General features: G+C 43.6%; 1 protein-coding gene across 1 annotated transcript in view; it reads right to left on the reverse strand.

Moving 5' to 3' along the window:
- Positions 1–25,491, reverse strand: part of LOC146193429 (venom allergen 5-like) — a 92,217-nt gene that overhangs the window by 43,284 nt on the left and 23,442 nt on the right. Inside the window, exons 2-3 of the mRNA XM_084600548.1 lie at positions 5,963–6,053; positions 1,160–1,335 (exon numbers count right to left, since the gene is read on the reverse strand). Coding sequence (XP_084456674.1) covers positions 1,160–1,335; positions 5,963–6,053 — 267 coding nt within the window. The remainder of the gene's footprint in view (positions 1–1,159; positions 1,336–5,962; positions 6,054–25,491) is intronic.

Below are 25,491 nucleotides of genomic sequence, written 5' to 3' on the forward strand. Positions count from 1 at the left end.
CATCGTTAAAAGTCTCCTGTCATCAATCGTATATAGAGACTAAACCTCGAGTAATACCCAAGATTTCCATGGAATTGCGCACACCTATTTTCAAGTAAACCAAACTTATTTATGGGCATAGGGACCAAATAACAACCAAAATAGGTTAAACCTATCACATCCATGTGAATGGTAACAGCCGTGTAAACACAGATTCCATTTGAATGATAACACGCGGTAAGCACAGTTTCAGTGATCCTTCATGGAAGGATAGCGAATAAGCTAACATGAATAAACTTGTTAGGGGAGGCGCATGCTTACTGTATGTTTAAGAGTGTATAATGGATTTGTTTTAAGATAAAAATCGAGTTATAAGACAGCACTTGTCTTTCTTTCATGTCCGTCGTCGCTGAGCTGTGTTAGACTCTTCAATGAAATAGAATCATACTAATGATCAATACACTAAGTGTTTGTTGATTGTATCACTAAGCACTCATTCTATAATCATTATTCCTCGTATCAGCATCCTCTACGATTCTGAAATTGTGCTGTAAGGTAGACAAACGAATAGGAAAATTATGCTCTGCGTAGAGTGAGGCTAAGTACTGCTTGGCAGTCTTGTGACATTTGAAATTATGGTGCGTGAATTTCTAAGTAATAGAAAATCGAGTGCTTGTTCTGCATAACAGGGAAAGCACTATGCATTTCTAAGTATGGTATGATCGAGACGCTCAGCGGATGGAAAAAAGCTATAAATCTCTACGCCAAGGCTTACACGTAGTATTCAAACTATATTAATAATACAAGTACCAAACTGCTGTGTATACCCCTAGCGTACTTCGCGCCTATTATGCATCAAGAAATACAGAAAAGATAACTGCAACTTAATGGACACTACTTGCTTATCTAAGGAACAAGAGAGGTAAATAACTTTACTTTTCACTAAACTTTCCACTTACGTTTGCTTAGATTTATATGACAGGCTTTTTTCCTAGCCTGCGCTGATATTTTAATCATGGTTCCCATTTAGAGGCTCAGAAGATGTACTCGAAATATTCTACATATTCTACAAAAAATGTGCCTACATTTCGGGACCATCTAGTTAGTTTTTATTTAAGGCTAGCGTCTTTAATCACCATGGATCAATCATAGGTCAACGCGCAAATTGCATTACGTATACCTGTGTGAAATGCAACACAGCTGGGCCCCTGGCTGTTTGAAACGGGTCGACAAATCCCGGATTGAAATCCTTGTACTCGTCGAACCAGTCTTTAACGCGTCCGGCAGCATTCACAGTGGACGACTGAGTCGGTTCATAATTGTAGGCAAGATTCTGGCCCACCTTGTCGAATTTGGCTGTCCGAAGGGAAATAAACTTCAGTATAATTGCTTCCTGGGCGATTTAGTGTGTACTTAACAATATAAAGTTAGAGCACAAAAAGCAACCACACAGACGGACTAACCGCACAGAAGACAAGTGCTTGAGCGCTTGTGCTGTGTGTCGTTAGTCTGTCTTTGTGTGGTTCTTTTTTGCGCTCTAATTTTGTAATGTACGAAAGGAAAATATCCAGAGCAGTGGGGATGATATGCACAACACATATATTTACTTGAACTACTATAAACAGTAGTTTATTTAGCAGTTATCCAACCATAATAAGCACTACAGAGCAAACCACACAACTGAAAATTATGAGACGCCGATGATGGCTGCGTATCATGGACGATTTAAATAAATTGGTTCACAGGAAGGGAAAGGCGCAGTAACTGTCACACTTGCTCTGTGGACACCCGAACCGCGCCGTAGGGGAAGGGAGGAAGGTGGGAATGAAAGTGGAAAGAGAGAAAGAGGAGCCGTAGTGGAGGGCTACGGAGTAATTTCGACCACCTGGGGATCTTTAACGTGCGCTGACATCGCACAGCACACGACGCCTCTTCGTTTCGCCTCCATCGAAACGCAGCCGCCGCGGTCGGGTTCGAACCCGGGAACTCCGGCACAGTAGTCGGGCGTCTTACCACTGCACCACCCCGGCGGGGCATGGACGATTTGCCGGATGGTGGTTAGACAATCAGGTTTTTCTACCTGAGGAAGGCAAGCTAGGCATTAAGAATTTCAAAACAAGATACCGTTGAACCAATATACATGCATGAGGCGACGCTTGCAAGGGAGAGATTGGGAACGTAGCAGCCAAATACAGTCGTGCCTCGTTAATATGGACACTTTGGTTTCCGACCAAAACTGTCCATAAAGCGAGTCATCCATAATAACGAGTCATGAATAAAAAAAAAGGATTTTATTCAGAAAAGAGAATTGTAATTAACGACTGCTTTTGTACGTAACGATGTGCACTGGACTCAAAATTTCACAGAACACCGGCACTTTTGAGTGCATTAACCTTGTCATTGTTGTCTTCGAAAAATTGTAGTGCATTCTGAAGCGACTCTCTTACCATGACACCCGTGATGTTGGACTTTGTGTTGGTCGAACTTTCGAGCATGAACTCCTCACAGGGCGATGAATCAGCGTCTGATTCTCTACTCACCGCAGCTTCCAAAATGGCCTCTTCACTGAGCTAAGTAGCCGCTAAGTAGCTGCTTGAGATTCTCCTGAGGCGAGGAAACAGCTGAGCTGTCGATACTAGTCCCTCGCAGCTTGGATTGACTGAGATGGCTTTTTGCGCTTGTATTCACAGATTTCTTCGCGCCTACGTTCAGCTCTGTTCTTTTGCGTTTAACTCCCGCCACGCCAAAAGCCAGACTCAAGTTCGGGGCTACAGGCTCCTGATGCTGTGCACTTTTTTGCCTAGTTAACCTTTCTGCCTTTCCGTTCTTCTGATTCTTTCTTTTCTTGCCTTGTACTGTTTCTGTAAGAAAGCGAAGGAGTCAAGCTGGCAAGCTGCTATGCAGAGGGCTATCGAACATCCCATCTTCTTGGCGCCGTTTTTATGTGTTCCCATAAAACAAACACTGCAAGCTGAAGTACAGTTTAGAACGACGGCTAGCCGACTACAAAGAGCTCAGACCTTGTCAAGGCCGCATCGTTGACTCAAAGCGAAGCCGACATACGGACCGCCTAGTGTGCAAAGTTTGGCCATTCGGCAGCGCAACAAGGACGAAAACCAGGAGCATGAGAGGGAAGCGTCCAGGACGGGACGCCCGGTCCCGGTTGCGTGTTCGTACGTCGCCTCTTTTGTCGCTGTACTTTGTGAGTGTGTCTTAACTCTCACCGAAAAGCGTTAACGGCTTCATGGAACACACATTGCGCTTTGGGAAGAAAACTTCAGTTCCCACCGCCACTGTAGGCACTTGTCTTTCTTCCTGTCATTTCTTTGTTACGCTTTTACCGGTCTCTCTGTTCACGTTCAGCAGAATTTATTGAAACCACGTGTTGCTGTTTTCCCGACTGCGGCGGCACTTCCGCTGCACCCAGAAGTCTCCTGGTTCCCTCTTTCGGGGTCTTTCTTATGCTGACCCTCGGTTTACTGTGTACGCTCCTCTCCGCTCTTTCGCTACCCTCCCCCCCCCCCCCTCCCCCCTTCCTTAGAACGGCGACACGCCGGCTTTGGTTCTTTCCAACCCCACAGGACTCGTTCAGGCATCCCGCCGTATCGGCTGTCGCGTAGGTTCGCGGGCGGCGCGCCCTTTTTTAACTTGCGTTCGGACTACTCTGCTTTTTTTTCAAGCACTGTCCATATTAACGAGACAAAAATACATGGGCCCAAGTGGGGCGCGTGTATTCTTCCCCTGTCCATTGTCCGGACAGCGAGTTTCCATATTAACGAGGCATAAATACATTGAAAAGGTTTCGTCCCCAGAAAAACTGTCCATAATTCGGGTCGTCCATATTAACGGGGGTCATATTAACGGGGCACGACTGTATATCATTATGCCCCTTTTAATCTTGCCCTTTTAACTGAAAGCTTTTGTGCTCGTACAAGTTTTTCAGATAAACCTATGGCGGCCTGTAATGACAGCTGACAAAATGGAGCAATAGTTTACTGATCCACGAGACACGGGTACGATGCTGGTTGCTGCAAACGCGTTTTGATGAAGGAACACGAAAGTTCGGTGCATTGTACTGCTCATTGTAGGCTGAGAACCAATAAATTTTCAAAATTGTTTGGCTCCCTCCTAACCGCATCACCATAAAATGAGTAGGCTTTGAACTTTAAGGTCACTGAAAAAAAAAAGAAACTTAAGGTTTTTGATGCGATTGAATCAAGTAAACTGTAAACTGGAAGCGACTATTTAAAAAGCAGCCTTGACAAACATACATCTTTCTATCAAGGCTAAATATAAAAGGCTATATGAGTTTAAAGGTATAAAGCAATAAGTGTTAACATCTAGCAGAAGGTATAAAAACACGCTCTACTGCTTGCATGAAAGCAAAGTTGCGCACAACTTTTTTCAATATAGCTTCCAGAAGAAGTATTTATTCTTTCAATAAATAAACGCTGATTCGTAATTTAAATAATTTATTCGTTTTTGTACCGAGTTATGTTAGGGAGTTCTTGAGGCTGTGCCGAGTAAGCATATATAGTGAAAACATAATTATGAAAACGTTTGAAAACCTCAAAATAATAATAATTATTGGTTCATACGAAAGAAAAGGCGCAGTATCTGTCACACTTGTTTTGCGAACACCTTCAACGCGCCGTAAGGGAAGGGAGGTAGTGAAAGTGGAAGGAGAGAGAGAGGAGCCGTAGTTTAGGGCTGCGGAGTAATTTCGATCACTAGGGGATTTTCAACATACGCTGACATCGCACAGCACACAGACACCTCTTTTTTTCGCGTCCATCGGAACGCAGCAGCCGGCACAGTAGTCTGGCGTCTTACCGCTTCACCACCGCGGCAGGGTAATAATAAAACCTCAAAATATTTCCCTTCTTGGTGTGTACATAATGAACGATAAGAAAAAAACTAAGACAAGAAAAAACTACCAAGCACAAAACGAAATATAAAAATAAAAAAGAGGCATATGGTGGTGGTGAAAACCTTTATTAAAAATAGTTACATGGAGGTCGCTCTGAGGTCAGGCTTAGTGCCCTTTCCCTCACAAACAACATGTGGAGTGCCTAGTACAGGACCCCAGTGGCTTCAGCTGCCGCCGTTTCTCGTTTGACCAACGTCTTTTGAGCTTTGAGGTCGGAGCAGGCGAGTAGGGTCGCCTCCCAGTTCTCCCTAGCGGGGTTTGGGTTAGGTGCAAAGGCAGGGTTGGAGGGGCACGCCCACACCATGTAGAAGAAGTCCAAAGACATTTCCCCACAGTGCGGGCACTCCCCAGAGAAGGCACTCTCAAAGTGTTTAAGTGTTGCCGAGCACATTATGATGCTCGTAAGGAGGCGAAGAAAGACGCATTCCTCCGCTCTCGTCAACCCTTTACACGGGTACAGGGGGTAAAAATTGTGTCTGGTTTGGTACAGCTGAGTAATTTCTGTGAAAGTGTAGGCTGGTGTAATTCTTCTTCTGAGGAGGAGGAGTACGAGGCATATGGACTCTCAACAACATGCATGGTGTACATACCGCGACTGTAAAGGCTGATATTGAGTGTAGAAATCGAGATGTTAATCACCTAATGACTGCTAAGAATCTATAATCCGGGTATGCTAGGCGCTCTTCAATGAAAGAAATGAGTTACATTTTTCTTAAAAACAACTAACCTGCAGCGTATTGTAACCTCCAGGCGCATATGCGCAACAAGCTCGTTCTTCCATCTCTGTAGCAATTCATGTTCTTGCTTATGGTATGTTGTTGAGGCGAGTTAGTGGCGTACGATATCAGCTGCTATATTTATCACCTTTCCCCTCTTTCCGTCATTGGCTGCCTGCTCCCAATTTGTTTTACTATAATGTTGACTTTTTGCCAGAGAACATAAAACGCTCCTGAGCCCATTTGATAGCTAGTCTTGTTCAGTAACTCTACTAGGCATAATAAGATGGCTAAAAAGCTGCCCACATTCTATTCTTTGTGCTGCGTGGAAGCTCACATGTAATCCGCGCCCCTTTGTCGTCGTGTCCGCTGTCGTCGCATAAGTCGCTTAACGCCTGAGCCACTTCAGCAAGCTCGTTGTCCCATTTCTGTAACACATTCGGGCGGTATCAAGGTAACGAACGTTACGAGTTTGCAAAAAATTATCACTTCTTTGTGCAATCACCAAATTTATAGCACAATCTCTATCAAAAAGACAGCCCTATTTTGATGTGTTAAGGTTTTAAATTTAAAACGTCTCATTTATTTGAACGAACGCTTTTCGCAAGCCGAGATAAACTGTGAAGAACTTCGGGCCACTATTTTTGACATAAGCGCCTGCACAATCGCAATCAATTTTGCCTAGTGGCTAAGCGTTGTAACAATGAATATTCTAGAGCGATTCTCCCGCTTAGAGTATGCAAGACTAAAAGCTCAATAATCATGACACCGAGATCACGCCAGTTTGAAAAACGATTGGTCTCTTAGATGTCTCTTAAGAGAATGGAGAAAGCCTACCCTTCCTCTCCTATCATTTGCCTCTCACCGTTTGCCTCTTATCGGCATTCGATACAATGGTACGTAATTAGGATTAATTTAGAGGTAAAGAAAGGCGCAATACCTGTCACTCTCTCTCCAGCGTATTTGAATAGTACACACTAGTATTCCATCGCTCCTGTCGCGTGGCGTTCTTTGGCGCGCGTGTGGCATTGTAGACAGAAGTAACGATTGACCAGAACTAACCTCGGGGAATCTCGCGGCATACGATAAATCTCGAGCAAAGATCTCGCGCACAAATCTCGCGCACGGTAGTTTGCTACATGGACATAGAAAGGCTTTCACCTGATAGGAGAAGCATCATTTAGTTATATTCTTTTACATTATTTAATAGAGATTAACGTATAGCAAAATCTGTCTAAACCAATTAGGAATTTCCGTCTGTCGCAGATGGTCTAGAACACCTGAACAAATGAAGAGTGTTGTGTTGTGTTTTATTTCGCGTACGCAACTGAAGCTATCTGGCGCTAAGCATAAGGTATATTATGTTTTCTTGAAAGAAGATCGGAATGGTAAATATCATAGCTTTTTTAGGAAGAAAGTCTATTCTAAGAAACTAAAACCTAGTGAAATGTCCACAATTGCATTCTCTGCTAGGAGAAGTGATGGAGAGAATGGTATCTGTTCGGTGTACAATGGAGTAATATTTTTTACATGAAAATAAAATGTGATTGATTGTGAGCCGATGTCCCCTATCTTCATATATTGGCTCATCTTTCTTGAGAATAAAGCTATGTGTAAGATGAGTGTGTCCATGGCGAGGACGACATTTATATTACCTTGATTACCCCTTCTGGTGACTGCATAACTTCCATATTACAACAGCTGGTTTCACGGCATGTAGTATGATTTATACTTCACTTTGTTATGAGGCTTGCCAAACCGTCTTACTTGGTACATTTACATTTTCTTTTTTTTTTGCTTTTCGGGCCGCTGCCTCTCGTGCATAAGCTGTCTTGTTACATAGCATTACAGCATGGCTAGGTAATCAGCAGATTTTAATTTTGTTACCTCGTGTTTCGGCTGTTATGCAGTGTACGATTTTCCCGGTAGGGGTTATGTTACATTTTTTGAGTGTAGTGCTGTGATTAAGCTGATTGAGTTAGTGTAGATTATGCAGTTTTCAATATTCGATTTTAATATTTTTCTACATCTAGAGAGATTGCATAATGTTCGGCAGTGAACACTGATGCACAATTGGGACCTAACTGCTTTTGGTGATTGTTTGCTACCACAACGATACCAACATATGAGGTCGTTATGGATCCATAGGTATAAAATGTTTTGTGGTCTATATGTTTGTCTTTTAAGGTCAGGAATTCTAGTAATTTGTGCTCGTGTGGAGTTAGCTATTTGTCAAACTGTGTTCGAGTAAGACTGCATAGAGGGGGAAATTTTAAAAGGTGGTAACGGATTAGTACTTTGTGCAATATCAGGGAGTGTATTTAGTATCTTTAATTCTTGGCAGATCTGTTCAGTGGAGGAGCAAGGGTCTGACTGCTTGCGGTTTGTTGTTAAACGCGGTTCAGGATACGCACTTTGTAACTATGGGGTAGTAAAGATGTTCTGATTCAATTCAATTCAATTCAATTTATTTACCATCCTGGTACAAATGATGGCGGGAGCCCGAGGTAAAAGCTGCCGTTTGACAGCTTGACAGAGCCACGGGCCCCCACTTTGGCAGCACTACAGTAGTCAGGCATATATAAAAAGCACATGTCATGTGAATTTAAACACAAGGTAGGGAAACATTGAAATAATAAATACAGCTCTTGTGAGTGTACAGTTATGAACGCAAACTACACAATGAAAACAAGCAGATAAACGCCCACACTTATGGCGAGAAGAAAAAAAGAAGGGGTGAGGAAACATTGAGATAATAATACAGCTCTTGTCAGTGTACAGTTATCAACGCAAGGTACACATTGAAAACAAGCAGATAGAAGCCAACACTTAGGGCGAGTAAAAAAAAAACAAAAAACAAAAAAACACGTTAAATCAGTCATGAACAAAACCGTTTTATTGAACGAAAAAAGTACTGAAACAAATTCTGACGTACAGCCCTGGGAAGAAAGATATTGCTTTGTGCATATTGCACATGGTCTTCAGTCTTCAAGAGACAGTTCGTTTGTTTCTACATACGTACTTTTCATAAGTGATGTCCTGTAGGCTCCGGTTGAAAGACGGAAACACGAATTATGTATAGGTTACAATCGTTTAAGATATGAAGGTATTGCTCACCCATACACTATGCTACCGTAATCTATGCAAGAGTGTACGACAGAGCGGTAGATGTGCGAAAGGCAGATCCGGTCGGACAACCAATATTTGTGTGAGAGAACCTAAATATATTTAGAGCTTTTGATGCTTTAATTTTGAGACCATTTATATGGGGGAGGAAAGAAAGCTTTCAATTAGGAATCGGTACTCAATTGGTGAAGACTTTTCCCGAGGTGTACGAGAAGTTAGAAAACGTTTTGGGAGCACATGAAAGTAAACCGGGACCAAAACGACAACATGTACCTGAATTACCATAAACTCAACATAAATAATCGCTTTTACAGATGGGACGACCACAGCAACGACATAGTTGAAGTTTAAAAAAATGACGAAAGCCTGGACGATGCTCCAACTCGAGTAACTCGAAGCCGCCGACACCCTCAGCTGTCATTAATATTAATGAGCGCAGCCTCGCTAACAACGTTTAAGAGCCAGAGGCAGTTTTGATTGCCCTAAACCCTGATATAGTTTGCATTAAGAAAACATGGCTGCATGCTGAAGTCAAGAACCATGAAATTGTTCCACCTGGCTACAGCATGATTCGGAAAGATAGAGGAACTAGAGGCAGGGGCGTGGCTGTGCTCCTGAGGCAAGGAATATGCTATTCTTTAATGCCAGACGTTCCAAGCGTAGAAGCAGTCTGGTGTAAGATTCAGCTATGTCAGAGCTCTGTCTACGTTGGTGCAGTATACAGACCCCTCAAATGCAGAGGTCTCTTTTCTTGAGCTGCTTCTTGAGTGCATGCAAAAACATATGCTTGGAAGCGCCATAATAATGACAGGTGATTTTAACCTTCCGAACGTTAATTGGAACTTATTAAGCCCATCCACGGTAACAAAAAAAATTCTGGTAAACTTCTTGTTCATTTTAAATCTAACACAGATTGTTTGCAAGGCTATTCGTGTGCAGGGCGGTTCAAGCTGTTTTAGATCTTACTTTTCAAAGCGATCATTTTTTGAAGGCAAAGTCTAGCGTGAATATTTTTAATGGCTTATCTGATCATGGTATGGTTTTATTGCGAAAGCAATACTGCTCGCAGTTTGAGCAATCAGCGTGGCCCGGCGGTAACCACCTTTGACCTTTAGACGACCCCCGCCGTAGACGACCCCAAGCTGACAGGAGCTGCCAACTTGGGTCTCTCTTTTCACACGGGACGATTATGTTAGAATCAGCCTGCTAGGACCCTGGTATTAACGTTACCCCTCTAGGGCACTAAGGCACATTTATACGGCTTGGTTAAAGCGGGGCTTTATATGTGGACTGAGGAAAAAGAAAAAGAATTAGAAGAATGCTCAGTCACCCGCCGCTATTGCTTTCGCTCAATATTCGGTTGAGCAGCGTTGAACTCTTCTAATGTTTTGCCCCCACTATCATTTCTAGAAAAAAATCTGCCAACGTATGTCTAGAAAGAGTGTATATGCCTTTAGCCAAGCAGATGATGCCGCTATCATGACTGACCTTGCGCATGAGTACCTTGACTTTCATAAACTATACATAGAATGTTCGGCGGACATCAATGAAATATGACTACAGCTGAAGGCACATACTAAGCACTGCATGAGGTAGTTTGTCCCACAAAATAAACAAAACACAAAAAGCCTCAATTCATAGATAACACGCAATTTAATTCACTTAAAACGCAGAATTAAACGTTTGAGAAATTCCAACAAATCAAGTCCGGTCTCAGACTTCTGCCAAAAGATTAATACTTTAAACAAATAGCTCAAAGAAAAAGCAAAAAAAGCCAAGCAGCGTAAGGGCAGTACAACACTTGGCCGCTTTATAAATGAATCGTACCACTAATTCTGGCGCAATATTAGCGAGAAAGAAAATCGTTCAGACGCTGTCCCCTCGTGAAGAGAAAAAGCAGGCAGATGCATTTGATGTATTTTTCCAATCCCCCATTTTCATCTGAAAATGATATTATCCATCCCTTTCAACAAGAAAACAGAAACCAATACGGCGTGCAAGGTGCCATAGTTGTAACCAAGAGGGAGTATTATCACTGTTGTTAAACCTAGACGATAAGAAGTGCAGAAGAAATACCTAATGCCTTCTTAAAACGATATGCCGAATTTATGAGCAGGTACTTATGCCTCGTGTTCAATAAGTCGATACGCGAGCGCTGCTTCCCGATGGAATGCAAAGTTGCAAAAATAATACCAGTTCATAAACCTGGTGATATGTCTTGGCAATCACAATACAGGCCTATTTATCTTACTTGTACTCCAGTAAATCGTTAGAACACATTATACTAAAATCAATTACAGAGTTCATTGAGTCAAACAATATTCTTCATCCTCACCAACACGGCTTCAGGCGCGGCCGGTCTAGTGTCACACAACTTGTCGAGATTTTACACGATTTCGCTGAAGGAATATATGACAAAACACAAATAGATGCCATCTTTATAGACTTCTCAAGGACCTTAGATCGTGTATGCCATGCTAAATGTCTACAGAAACTAAATTATATATTAGGAGATGTGCCTATAGTACAATAGATCGCCAACTATTTAACTGACTGTCGCCAGTGTGTGCAACTCGGTGACCCCATTTCAGATACTGTCCCGGTCCTTTCTGGTGTACCGCAGTGCTCTGTTCCAGCCGCAGTTCTGTTCCTTCTTTTAATTAATGACGTTGTAAGCCTGACAAATTCAAAACGAAAGCTATTCGCTGATGATTGCGTCCTGTACAGAGAAATAAAAAGCCGGGAAGTTCAACTTAAGCAATGACCTAGGAAAGATAGCCGAATGGTGCTCGGAATGGCAAATGGCCCTTAGCTTTGACAAAACAGTTTCTATGATTGTAACGAAAAAGAAATTTAAACTGAGTTTTCCTTACGGGTATGGCAGCTCCACTCTCCAGACCATCACCGAACATAAATACTTAGGCATCATTATATCAACCAACTTGGGGTGGACTGCTCGCATGGAGCACGTGGCAAATAAAGCGATGTGAAAGCTTATGCTCTTGAAATGAGGCCTGCGGTATTCCACAAAGGAACCGAAGCTTTTGGCCTACATAACACCATCGCACAATCCTAGAATACGCAAACGTTGCATGCTTCCCACATACGCAAGATTACATAACTACGCTTGAGGCTGTCCGGCGAAAAGGTGTGCGCTTTACCTACAGCAGATATAGGCGTACCGATTCACCTACGCAGATGTTTGAAGTCCGGCTTGATACAATAGCTAGTCGTGTGACGTTTCACAGGCTGAAGTTTCTGTATATGCTCTTGCATAAAAAGTTTAAAGTTGATTTTGACACTTACATTACCTTCAACACTGCCAGAGAAAGCGTCACAAAATAAACTCACATTAGAGGAATTTTTCTATTGCAAATAACACGTTTATGCTTTTCTTTTTTCCTAAAGCTGTAAGAGAGTGCAAGTCGCTAGACGGTACAGTGACTGCACAGACAACAGTCAAGAATTTCTTGGAAATGGCTGGCAAAAGTCTGTTGCCAGGCAACAAGAAGTGATGTTCTTTTGTTTCCATTCCGGGTGCATTCTGTGTTCTCGTAACCTCATAGACATGCACAATGTGACAGGGTGATACTGTTTTTTGCGTTTTCGTATTCTTTGTGCTAAGCTTTTTTCCAGTGTATTGTCACATTGTCTTAATATTTCCCAGATGTCTTATATTTTTGACACAATGGTAGGCCTTGTCGACTGCATGTCTGCAACAAAAAGCAAACTGACTCCTGTAAAAATTTCTGAAGAGATTGACAGTACTATTAAATGAAAAAAAAAACAGGAAATTGTGTTAGTGTTTTAACTGTAGTGTAATTTCATTTAGGTAGATTTTGGGGTCAGTGTGCAGTCCCTGTTTAAGAAAAAAACGCATGGCTACTGACTTTTGCGTGGAAAACATGAAGCCATTCCTATCTGCCCATGCTGCCAGCTTATTTACTGTTAGCTGTATCTGCCTTTAACCTGTTGCTACACTGGCTGATGTGCATGCAATTTGCGAGTCCTCAATTTAAACTGAACATAATGGTTTCAGCACTACTTTTGCTATAGAATCCATTTTACAATAAACAGAGAAGTACTTAAAATGCACCCTTGCGACGCACCAGTCTCTTGTGTGAAGTTTTCAGAAAGAGTGTAACCAAGACGTGCCTGAAAGGACCGGTTAGATAGAAAGTCAGCAAGACATTTTAGCATCCTGCAGCGAATTCCAAGCTCTCACAAATCCTGTAGGATCCCAAACCTCCATGTGGTGCTATCAGCTTTTTAGAAGTCAAAAAAGACTGTTAGACAGTGTTGCTTATGTATAAACGATTTTCGAAGTGTATTTTCGAGGCGGATAGGGCGATCAGTAGTAGAACACAAACTCTTGAAACCACACTAGTGAATGTTCAACAGTTTTTCAGAATTAGGAATAAACAAACTTACATTCAGAATGCTTTCAAAGCACTTCGCAAGACAGCTCGTCAAAGCGATTGGCTAGAACTGCCTGGTGAGTTTCGCGACTTCCCAGGCTTTAGAAGTGGCACTTTCTTCCAGGTCTCAGCACTTTTTCCTGATATCCAGATTTTATTATTGAGTCTCAACAATGCATCTACTGAGGTTTCAGATAAATTAGCTAACATTTAATAATGGATGTCATCGGACTCTGGAGCAGTGTTTGCCAGATAACAGCACTGTTTATTTCTTGAAATGTAATTAAAGCATGAAATGTTTCATTCGCAATACCAGACATTGGGGGTTCTTGTTCTTCAGCAATTGAATAGCATACTTTAAAAAGCATGTGTATAGTGTCCGGATTTGAAACTGCAGCAAAACGTTCCCCCAATATGTCTGCTTGTTCCTCCTTACACGTGTGCCTTCCAGGGGTTGTTAAAAGGGAAATTCGAAAGAGGGAGTATTTTCCATACAGTTTAATAACTTGTGCTCACATCTTTTTGGTTGTAGTGAACCTGTTTATCAATTATACATAGTTATTCCATGACATTTTCTCAGCACATTGGCGAGTGTGCCGTGCCTTTGCTCTCGCCTTTTTGAAATTGGTAACATTCTGCTGTGTGCATACCTTCGAAACACTCCCCATGCCTTATTCTGTTTCTGCTTTTGCTTATTTGCATTCTCATGTATACCAAATTGTGTTTTCGCTGTATAGCTTCCAATGACTGAGGAATAGCCGAGTGCGCTACAGCAATTATGCAAACGGTAAGATTTCATTTATATAATCTAAGTCGAGGATATTTGAAAAGAATTTTCCGAAGTTTGATTCAGAGCGGAATAGTTATCAGTCAGATAGATGACGCTTCAATCTCCATGATTTGATTAACATGATGGGTGGCGATGCTGTTGGAATACTTACGATGGGTAAATGATCCCTTACATTTGGATAGTCGACGAGGTCCCATTTAAAATCCATAAAAAGAAAGGTGAACAAAAAAAAAACCCCAAACAACTTATTTTTTTCAGTGCTCGGGGAGCAGTATGTGTGCTTGCCTGTGTAATAAGCAGACATTATTAGAAAGGAAGAAATCTAAACTCCTTCCTCTGGTGTCTCTGTTCACTTCACCAAGAAGAGGAGTCAGCATTAAATCTCTGACTAAAATGTATGGCTCTCGTAGTTGTGTTAGAAGTGGCTTCATGTCATGTAGTGTGAATGTTAAGTGTCTTTCAATATGGATAGAGCATAGTCTGATTGTTTTAAAATCGAGGATGGCGATCGCTACATCTTTAAGACTAATCTCGTGGGTTGCTACTCCACTCTTAATTACGATGGCAGCACTTCCATAACGCCTGTCTGATTGCTCGCGATCACAACGGAAAATCTTTTTTTTTCGTTGCGGTCCTAAGTTTGACTCTTGGAGACGTAGCACTACTGAAGAAAATGAATTTAAGATAGCTGTTACATCACAGATTTATTTCAAAGTCCTCGACAACTCAAATGAATTACAAAAGCCTTGTTTAACAAAACTGTTGGGGATAGGGTTTAAAACCTAAGATTATAGATCCTTTGAACCTTTTACGAGGTTTTCTCCTTCTTCTTTCAAATGAGCAGCTTAGCCGCTTAGGCAGCGAGGGTAAAGACGTTGTGTCCATCGCATCCGCAGATGCGGTGAAATACTATGCAGAAGGCACAGGCTTATAAGGTTTAGGCGTTACCTCATGGGTGAACGAGGCCTCGAGGCTGGCTGACCTGGAGGTCCGCGCAGGCTGTTTTGTGCCTGGTGGAGCAGCGCTAGCGGTCTCCACGGAGGGCGCAGATGACGCTTCCCCGGACTCACTGTGTGTTGCCTGGGCAGGTGCAATGACTGCTGTGGCTCCGCGCCCTACTGTGTCACAGTGCATTAGGAAGGCTTTTCTGGCAATGCAAATTCTTTTCCGTGACTTTCAGAGCGATTACCTCTTTTTTTTTTCACGCTGGGCATGACCGCAAGTAAGCTGGCTGATTTTCTTGAGAGTTTGTACAAAGGTGCGGTCCGACATCACAGTTGTCTGTGGAGTGATTGTGGGAAGCACATCTAGCACAAGTAAGTTGGCCCCGAGAGCTCTGAGAGCTGTGGCCATGCCGTTAGCAGTGTATAACACTATTTGGGATGTAAGGAATGAGCTTTCTATTTGTGCAGCCGACTTCGACAGATTCTCGGAGAGGGCTTGCAGCAAAGGTGAGCACAATGTGCTTTGTTTGTATCTCTTTGTTGTCCCGTCAGATCTTTGTCCAGTAAACATCTGTGACAAATTTTTCTTTCCAGCATTCAATGAGTGTTTTCCCTCACATACCTAAGGGCATCATCAGAGACGACTCCTCGGATTGTGCTGAGTGACCGGTGTGGGCGTTTTGTGACAGGTGCTTCTCCAAGCGAGTTCACTGAAGTTAGCTTTTGATGTTGGTGTAGGTCGCCATTTCCAGGCTTGTTTATTTTGTGCCCCTGGTCTATGGCTTCAGTCAAAGTCCTTAAGCTACAAACGGGGACACAATTCATGCAGTTATTTACTCGTGGTCACTGTGTACAACGCGGAAGCGAGAGAAATTGAGAATCTTTCATTAAGAGACGGGGGTCTCTGTGCGCCCATTTTACCAGGAGGATGATTGATGCCATAAACCAGGAGGATGATAGATGCCATAAAAAGTGTATGTTTTGGCCGCGGTGCTAGCCACCCACCATGTAGCTCAACGAAGGGGGGGGGGGGGGCAGGAAATGGTGAGCAATTCCTTCCCTTGCCAGCATCACACCGTAACTATAACCTAATCATAACCTAACTTAGCGTCTTTTATAGCCTGAGTTGCTTTGGGATCTTCAACCGCACAAAACAAACCAATGACGTAACTCAGGGTAGTTAGCCACACAATGTTAACCCTCGCCGCATAGAAGTAGGAAGAAACGGAGAAGGCAGAAGACAGTTGCAGGAAAGTGAATAGGAAGTAAAAGATGGAAGGGAGGGCAGCAAAAGGCAACTGCAGATTTCTCCAGGTGAGATCAGCCCGGAGGTGCCATCTGTGGGGAGCGTGCGTTATAGTGGTATTTTGCCTCTGGCGAGTGGCCTTAAAGGTCCAAGTACTCGGCATCTGCTCAACCACCAGGATCTCATTTTCCCCAGAAACGGTGATACCACGCACAGCTAAGCGTGGGTGCTCGGGGTCTGTGGTGTCGCACAGTTCACACAAAAACTGTAATAGATGCCCATCGGGGGAACGAAGGCTCTCCAAAGTCGTGAATTTGGTGTAAGAAATGTGAAGACTTCTTTGAAGATACCGCTTCCTCTTCGTGAAGTAAAAAAATAATTTTGCAGTAATATGTCATCTGCTGCTGCGCCGCCTTAGTGGTCATTGTTTCCATATAAGAAAGTTTCGTCGTTGCTTGTAGCTCCGGCACACTCATATTTTTCGATGAGCAGGCTTCAGCTCTTACCGGCGCAGTCCCCATTCAATGATGTGTGAACTAGCTGTGGACCCATATAAATCGCACACATGTCTTAATATTTTTCCCCAGTACCTTCGATATTACAATACCTACCTTTTTAGTCATAAAATGATAAAACAACTTGAAGGAACATCAATAAGCATTGCCAAGTCAAAAACACTGTCATGAAAACATTTCGGGTTGCCCGAAGGCCCGCCGTGACCATATGGCTAAGCGGAAAACTGTCAGTCATTCATAAAATAAATATACATTAATCTCTCTCAAAAACTTACCGATGTCTGCTTCATATATACGACTACACCTGTTCCCATTCAAATCATTTTTGTGGTGTACAGAGGGGGAGGATGGAGGCAAACATTTTCCGAGTGCACTGCAGAATTTGCGCTATTGTTTCTACTGTACATGGTATATCGTGCGCCTTTGGAAAGCTCTTGCTAGCAAGGCTGGTATTCGTGCCGTGAAAGGTTTCTTTCTTAGTAGGCGCGACGATCACGAAACTTGCAAGGAAATACGACCCGGAAAGCATGCAAGGAGCGGATATACAGGCTGCGTGGAAGCCAACCTTCGATGAAGCCACTAAATATGCTAATCGAAGAAAATCAAAAACTAGAGCAAGCGTACGCGAGGTGCGAGAGCTCGGAGCGGCAGGAACGCTTGCGCGGTGGAGACGCTGCGGACGGCCACAATCCCGTTTCGACGCCAAGCAAACCGCTTCAACTAAATCGTTAGAGACCAGAGGTGCTGCCGAAATTAACGTGGAAGACACTGCTGTCGCCGTGAAACCCAAGTGAACGCTCAATTCCTAAACTTTCAAGGCACGAATGAGATAAGAGAAGCTATAAATGAAACTGCTGACATATCACGCAGATGACAAACGCTTGCAAATGATTGGCGTGGTATCAGAACATAGCCACTTCTGGAATTCGAGACGCGTAGCTCATTCGGCAGGTCCTAGGGGTTGAGAGACTGCGGATTGGCAGCCAATTGCAAATGGTGCAAGTCTACCTCTGCGATGTGCGTCACTTGTTGTGGATGTGTCCATCAACGACGCACATTAGGCAACGGATAATCATGAAGGTGAGCCTGCGGTGGAATCGCGATAGTGATTATGAGAAATGGACAATGGACAATCGCTATACTGCCAACCTTCTCGAATACATAAGCACAACTGGACTTCAATCCTTTTAACTTTCTATCTCCTGCATCCCATTCCCCCTTTCTCAACTTATACCTTGTGGCAAACTTTTCGAACAAAAAAATTCAAGTAGCTTCTAAAGTGTCAGAAGCATGTATGCTAAAGCTATATACTTACTAGGCACTCCAGGGGTGAGTGTAAGTAAATTAGGAGATTTGAACGCGGCGGTGAGTACATTCTATGGCGGGTAAAGTGCCGTTCAATGCGTTTTTATGGGGGAAGGTTGTGCCTGTCTGTCTCTACCGGAAGACCACATCAGCTTGTATCAGATGTGAAACAGTGAGACATAGGGTGGAAGTTCGCCCTAATACACAAGACAATCTCGGCCAGGCCTGCGGAAACATTATCCAAAAAGAGGGCACGAGTGACAGCCCCGGTAAACAGCCCCCCCCCCCCCCCCCCCTCCTCAGACCCTAGTATGAGGAGGGGGGGGTGTCTAGTGCCAGCCCATCTCACGAGCTCCGCCGATTGGACCTGGAAATACAGGAATACCAAAGCCGGGAGGAAGCCTGGCGGAGCGAAAGGCGGCAACAAGAGTCGAACCAGCGAAGACCGGAGGAATTCGGGGCCAGGGCCGCAACCACGGAAGAAGCGGGCCTTGACTTTATCGACGGCTGATGCAACGAGGACCAAAACGGGGGCGTCACGGCAGGGTCCTGAAGGGCGTGGTCGTCCACCTGACAATAAATTTGCAGGAGGCGGGTATGAAGTCGAATGGGGGGAAACCACGGACAGCAAGATGAGCTGGGCACGGATTGCCACTTCTATGCCTCCCACGTTGGCTGTCGAAAATATCAGGAAGAAAATAGCAGAGCAAACAGGCACTGGCCAAGTATAAACCTCAGGGATTAACGGCAATAGCAGGAGGAGAAAACATGCCAGAAAGGCCTTCTGAATCTGCAGTGGAGGAGGATGCTGCCCTCCTTCTAACTGAGCAGACACTAGCTCTTGCCTAAAGGAGTGAATATCAGGAAGAAGAAAACAATAATGTTGTGGAGACTAAGGCAGATAAGGGGGCCGCAGTCACAAAGAAATAACCCAGGATTGAGGCAGTTGTGGAGCAATGTTTACTAAGCGACATTCCGCATTTGGTAGCTCGTATAACGCAGAATATACAGGCCAAACTGGAGGTAACTCTAAAAAATATTATGGAGAAAAACGTTCAGGCAGCTATTGAGAGGGGCATGTAGAGCGGTTCCTAAAAAGAATCCTGGAGCCTCGCCTGATTAAACTGCAAGCCTTGCGGAGTGCACGCGGGCAGTTTCCAAAATTAACTGACCGGGTGGGTAATAGGCAGCTTCGAGCTGAAGATCTGACCGACACTGGAGGGTGCACACAAGGCGCGACTTCCTTGATTGTCGAAATGTCCCGCCTTCCTAAGTTGCAAATTTTCCAGGAAAACTACCGGGAGTTTAGGAGAAAGTGGGAGCCGTACCGCATTAAATATATCGCTGTGTAAACTACCCCATATTATAGCAGTGCAGGAAGTGAATACGAAAGCCAAATTCCAACCATATACCGCTCATCAAAAGAGCTCATCCATTTGCATTCTGGTGCATAAGAATTGCACGGCTGTAACAATCAGTTTCTGAGGTTCAACATATTATGATGATGTTGATGGATTTTAATGGCGCAAGGGCGTCTAGGGCCAAAGAGCGCCAAACCCATGGTGAACAGTCTGCTCAAGTTGGTGTAATGTGCCAAGATTTGATGTTTCTTGAAGGGATAAAAACAGTGGTGTATAGGGCCTAAAAATTAATTCGCTCTGCAAAATCACTAAAAACTGTGGTGTATAGGGCCTAAAATGCATTCGCGGTGTATGATGAGCTGTGAAAAAAAAGGATATGTAGATGCTTTAAAAGATGCCATCCTTCCTCTCAAGGAGGAACGGGCTGAGACCCACGTCGATAAGAAATTCCATGTTTAAAAGCCCATTTGTGATAAGAATTTAGCACTTGCTTTAAAGGAAACGATGGGTTGTCACCAAGAAAAATGAATGAGTGGCAGGTGTTTGGTTAGTGTACAAGGAGGAAAAATGACGCCTCCTTGCTGGTTCGAGTTGTGCACATATATTTAAAACATAAATTACAGTAAGTCGATCACCATATCTCAAACAGTGTGGTGCAGAAGAGTTTGTTAAAGCATGTGTATGTGTTGTGTATGGTTGACCAATTCTCAGCCTGCTCAGAGCTACTGCATTAAATCCGTCACGTTTTTCTGTGGTGTACCTGCCTGCCCTTGGCTTTATTGTGTGTAGTTTAATTTCTGTTGCTGTGTCCCATTCCTCTTGCCACTGCTGCCTAATCATGTTTCTATGTGTGGCTTGAGGTCGTGATAAGTAATCTTGTCATTGTCTGTGTCATTTCGAAGGGCAGCTGACGCAGCATGCCTATAAGCAACCTCGTTGCCTGGTATACGACGGTGGTCTGGCACCCAACATAGCGTAATTTTATGTTATAATTTATGTGCAGACATGAGGTTGTAAAAGAGGGAGTTTAAGACTGAGTTCTTATGCCATTTCGAAGAAGATAGGTTAAAACGCTGAGGGAGTCTCTGTAGATAACCACTGTACGCATTTTGTTTTCAATAATATGACTCACAGCTAGCAGGATTCCATGGCATTCAGCGGTAAACATACATGTATGTCTGTTCAGTGTTCTTGAAAGTAAAAATTGAGGGTCCATGTGCTGCACAGGACACTTGAGCAGACATGAAGCATCAGTGTAATATTCATCACAAGTGTACTTCGCCTGAAGTGACATGAAGTGCTGCTGTATGGCAATAGGGATGCGTGCTTCGCCACTTCAAGAAATGACAGGTCACAATTAACATTATGTATTTCCCAAGGAGGAATTAAGTCTTTTGTGGAAGTTGTATGAAGACTGATAACAGGAACGTCCAGATGTTCAATATGCGTGGCTACTCTTATTGGATATGGTGGTGTTAGAGCTGATTTCCTTGAGAAAAGTGCTGTGCTAGTTTTGTCAAGCCGGAGCCGGCGACGTGGATGATCCAGTTGGCATAGTACCTTCATAGCATAAGTTACATAAGTAAATTCTATTCTTCGTTGTAGTGATCATCGGTTCACTTCGACATAAAGACTAGCAATTGGGCAAGTTCGAACAGCCCCTGTGGCGAGGCGACAGCTGAGGTGGTGCACGGGATCGAGCAAATTTAGAGCAGAGGATGATGCGGACCCATAGACCATCGAGCCATAGTCAATGCGTGATGGAACTACACTATTCAGAAGGCTCAGAAGGTAGTCGCGGCCTATGCCCCATGAAAGGGGAGAGAGAATTTTTAGCAGATTCATTGCTTTGAGACACTTCAGTCGCAACTGTTTTATGTGGGCAATGAAGAAAAGTTTTTCAACAACTACGATAAGAAATTTATGTTCCTTTTTAAAGGTAAGGTTCTGACCATTCAGTGTAATGTTGGGGTCAGGTCTGATACCTCGCTGCTTAGAGTAAAGTACACAAATACTCTTTTCAGAGTTAAATTTAAACCCATTGTCACCAGCCCACCTGGACAACTTGTTAACACCTAGCTGAATCTATCGTTCACGGATGGCTAAGTTGCAAGATTTGAAGATTACCTGGATGTCATCAACATATACAGAGCAAGAAATGGTTTTTGGCAGTATGCTTTTTAGAGAGTTGATTTTGACTATAAAAAGTGTGCAACTGAGAACACCACATTCAGGGACGCCATTTTCCTGTATGTACTGCCTTGAGTATGCATTGCGAACACGAACTTTTAAGGTCCGTTCAGACAAGTAACTTCGCATTGTATTCAGCATGTTCTCTGCGATTCCAAGAGAGAAGAGGTCGCTGATGATACCATAGCGCCAAGTGGTATCATATGCTTTTTAAAAATCGAAAAAGACAGATAAACAATATTGTATGTGTACAGAGGAAAGGAACGCACTCCCTCACCAGAACAGGAGTTGGCCACCCTGGTGCAGTAATTGGCCGCAACTTCCTATTATAAGCTCCATAAAACCCCGGCCCTCAGTCACCAGCGGCTGCGGAACAACTGACCACGGCGGCGGTCGGACCTGTGACGTAGCAGGGGGTGCTAAGAAAGCCTGGCTCCGCTGGACAGGCCGCCATTGGACACTGACCCTGGCCACGTTTAATGCTAGAACCCTAGCTAGTGAAGCTAGCTTAGCAGTGCTGTTAGAGGAACTAGAGGGCATGAAATGGGATGTCATAGGGCTTAGTGAGGTTATGAGGCCGAATGAGGCATATACTCTACTGAAGGATGGGCATGTACTGTGTTATCGAGGCTTACCAGAGAGGCGACAACTAGGAGTAGGTTTCCTTGTCAATAAGTATATAGCGGGTAATATAGATGAATTCTATAGTATTAATGAGAGGGTTGCAGGTATCGTAATTAGGCTTAATAAGCGGTATAAACTGAAGGTTGTACAGGCCTATGCACCTACATGTAGTTATGATGACCAGGCAGTTGAAAGCTTCTATGAAGATGTAGAATCGGCAATGCGAAAAGTAAAGACGCAGTATACTGTACTAATGGGCGATTTCAATGCCAAGGTAGGGAAAAAACAGGCAGGAGACAAGGCAGTAGGTGACTATGGCATTGGTTCTAGGAATAGCAGGGGGGAGTTACTAGTTGAGTTTGCAGAGCGCAATAACTTACGAATCATGAATACCTTCTTCAGCAAACGGAAGAACCGGAAATGGACATGGAAAAGTCCTAACGGAGAGACTAAAAATTAAATCGACTTCATAATGTGTTCAACCCCCGCCATTGTCCAGGACGTAGAGGTAATCGGAAAAGTGCGATGCAGTGACCACAGGATGGTGAGGTCCCGAATTAGCCTAAATCTGAAGAAGGAACGCAACAGATTAGTAAGAAAGAAACCCATCAACGAATTAGCGGTGAGGGGGAGGACAGAAGAGTTCAGGATCTCTCTTTTCAGCTCTAACTGAGGATGGCGACATTACCCTAGAGGCAAGGAACAATAATTTCAGAGATATCATTACTGAGTGCGCGGTAAAAGTAGGCGGTAGGATAGTTAGAGAGGATACCGGCAAGCTGTCTAAGGAGACGAAAGATTTGATTAAGAAACGCCAGAGTATAAAAGCTTCCAATCCCGCAGACCAGATTGAATTGGCCGAGATATCAAAGCTAATCAATAAGCGCAAGGTGGCCGATATAAGGAAGTATAACATGGAGAAAATTGAGCATGCTGTAAAGAACGGGGGAAGCCTTAAAGCGGTAAAGAAGAACTTGGGCATAGGCAAAAACCAGATGTATGCGATAAGGGATAAGGCGGGCAACGTCATCACTAATATGGAAAAGATAGTCAAAGTAGCCGAGGAGTTCTATAGAGATCTCGACAGTAGCCAAAGTAGTCAGGACCGTAATGGGATCGGCGGTAGGGAAAAACAGTCAGATGTTCCACCAGTGACGAAGGACGAGGTCAAGAAAGCACTAGAAACTATGAAAAGGGGGAAATCAGCTGGCGAGGATCAGATAACTACAGATTTGCTGAAGGACGGCGGGGATATCGTGCTAGAAAAACTGGCCACCCTGTATACGCAGTGCCTGGTGTCATCGACGGCACCGGAACCATGGAAGAATGCAAACATTATCCTCATTCACAAGAAAGGGGACTCTAAGGACCTTAAAAATTACGGACCAATCAGCTTACTGTCTGTTACGTATAAGGTATTTACTAAGGTAATCGCTAATAGAATCAGAACTACCTTAGACTGCAACCAAGCAAAAGATGAAGCAGGGTTTTGGAAACGGTACTCTACTATCGATCATATCCATACCATCAATCAGGTGATAGAAAAATGCTCGGAATATAACCAGCCCTTATATATAGTATTCATTGATTACGAAAAAGCATTTGCCTCAGCTGAAACCTCGGCGGTGATGCAGGCATTGCGAAATCAGGGATTAGACGAGCCGTGCGTGAATGTGCTGGAAGATATATACAGTGGCTGCACGGCAACCACAGTTCTGCATAAAGAAAGTAACAAAATTCTCATAAAGAAAGGTGTTAGGCAAGGCGACACAATCTCCCCAGTACTATTCACAGCTTGTTTACAGGAAGTATTCAGAGACTTGGAATGGGAGCAGTTAGGGATAAGGGTAGATGGAGAATACCTCAGTAATCTGTGATTTGCTGATGACATTACCTTGCTAAGCAACTCGGGGGATGAACTGCAAATAATGATTGATGACCTAGACAGAAAAAGTAGATAGGTAGGCTTGAAAATCATTATGCAGAAGACTAAGGTAATGTTCAACAGCCTCGGGAAGGAACAGCAGTTTACTTTAGGTAGCGAAGTACTGGAAGTAGTAGGCAAATATGCCTACTTAGGACAGGTAGTAACCGCAGATCCGGGCCGTGAAAAGGAAATAACATGAAGAATAAGATTGGGATGGAGCGCATTTGGCAAGCACTCGCAGATTATTTCTAGCAGCTTACCGGTATCGCTAAAGAGGAAAGTATATAACAGTTGCATCTTACCTGTACTCACCTATGGCGCTGAAACGTGGAGGCTAACCAAGAGAGTTCTACTTAAGTTGAGGACAACCCAGAGGGCTATGGAACGAAAAATGGTAGGGGTAACATTAAGAGATAGAAAGCGTGCAGAGTGGGTCAGAGAAATAACTCAAGTTACCGACATTCTAGTAGAAATTAAGGAGAAGAAATGGACATGGGCAGGGCATGTAGTGCGAAGAGAGGATAACCGATGGTCGCTGAGGGTAACAAACTGGATTCCAAGGGAAGGAAAGCGTAGCAGGGGGCGGCAGAAAGTTAGGTGGGCGGATGAGATTAAGAAGTTCGCAGGGTCGCAGGGGTCATATGGATGCAGCTAGTACAGAACCCGGTTAAGTGGAAAAATATGGGAGAGGCCTTCGCCCTGCAGTGGGTATAATCGGGCTGATGATGATGATGATGATGATGTATGTGTACAAAGGCTTCCCTTGCATAAGACTCAAATGCAATGAGCTGATCCGCTTTTGAGCTCCCTGCCCTAAAACCAGCTTGGATTTTGTCAAGAAGACCATTATATCAAGGAAATTAAGGAGGCGGTGATTTACCATTTTTTTCCAAAAGCTTCCATAGGCAGCTGGTTAAAGCAATAGGCGGATAACTTGCAGCAAGTGTGGGCTCTTTTCCGGGTTTTAATACTGGAATAATGATTGCTTCGTTCTATGATTTACGAAAGCGTCCTGTGGCCCATATTTTATTATACAGGGAGAGTAGGGTTTGAAGCATGTCCACATGTAGCTGCCAGAGCATTCCATATGTGATTCTGTCAGGACCTGCTGCTGAGATATTGCATGTGCCTAAGGCAATCTTACGCTCCTGCAACGTGAATGGGCTATTGTACCCTCCTGTGCACGATCTTTTATCGTGTATAGGCTTCCTCTCCTCTGCTGCATTGTGCCTCAAAAAGGAATCTGTATAGTGCACCAAGCTGAATATGTATACAAAGTGCTTCCCTAGAGTGCCTGCTTGATGTTCAAGGGAGTCACCATTGATGCTGACAAAGGGTGTTAGGAGAGTGCTATATCCTTTGAGTGCTCTTATTTTGTTGTAAACTTTGTGTGCGTCGGAATAAGAGTTCACAGAGGAAA

This window comes from Amblyomma maculatum, chromosome 4 (genome assembly GCF_055883805.1).
Source record: "Amblyomma maculatum isolate TAMU_Amacu chromosome 4, ASM5588380v1, whole genome shotgun sequence".
In the NCBI taxonomy this organism is placed as follows: Eukaryota; Metazoa; Arthropoda; class Arachnida; order Ixodida; family Ixodidae; genus Amblyomma; species Amblyomma maculatum.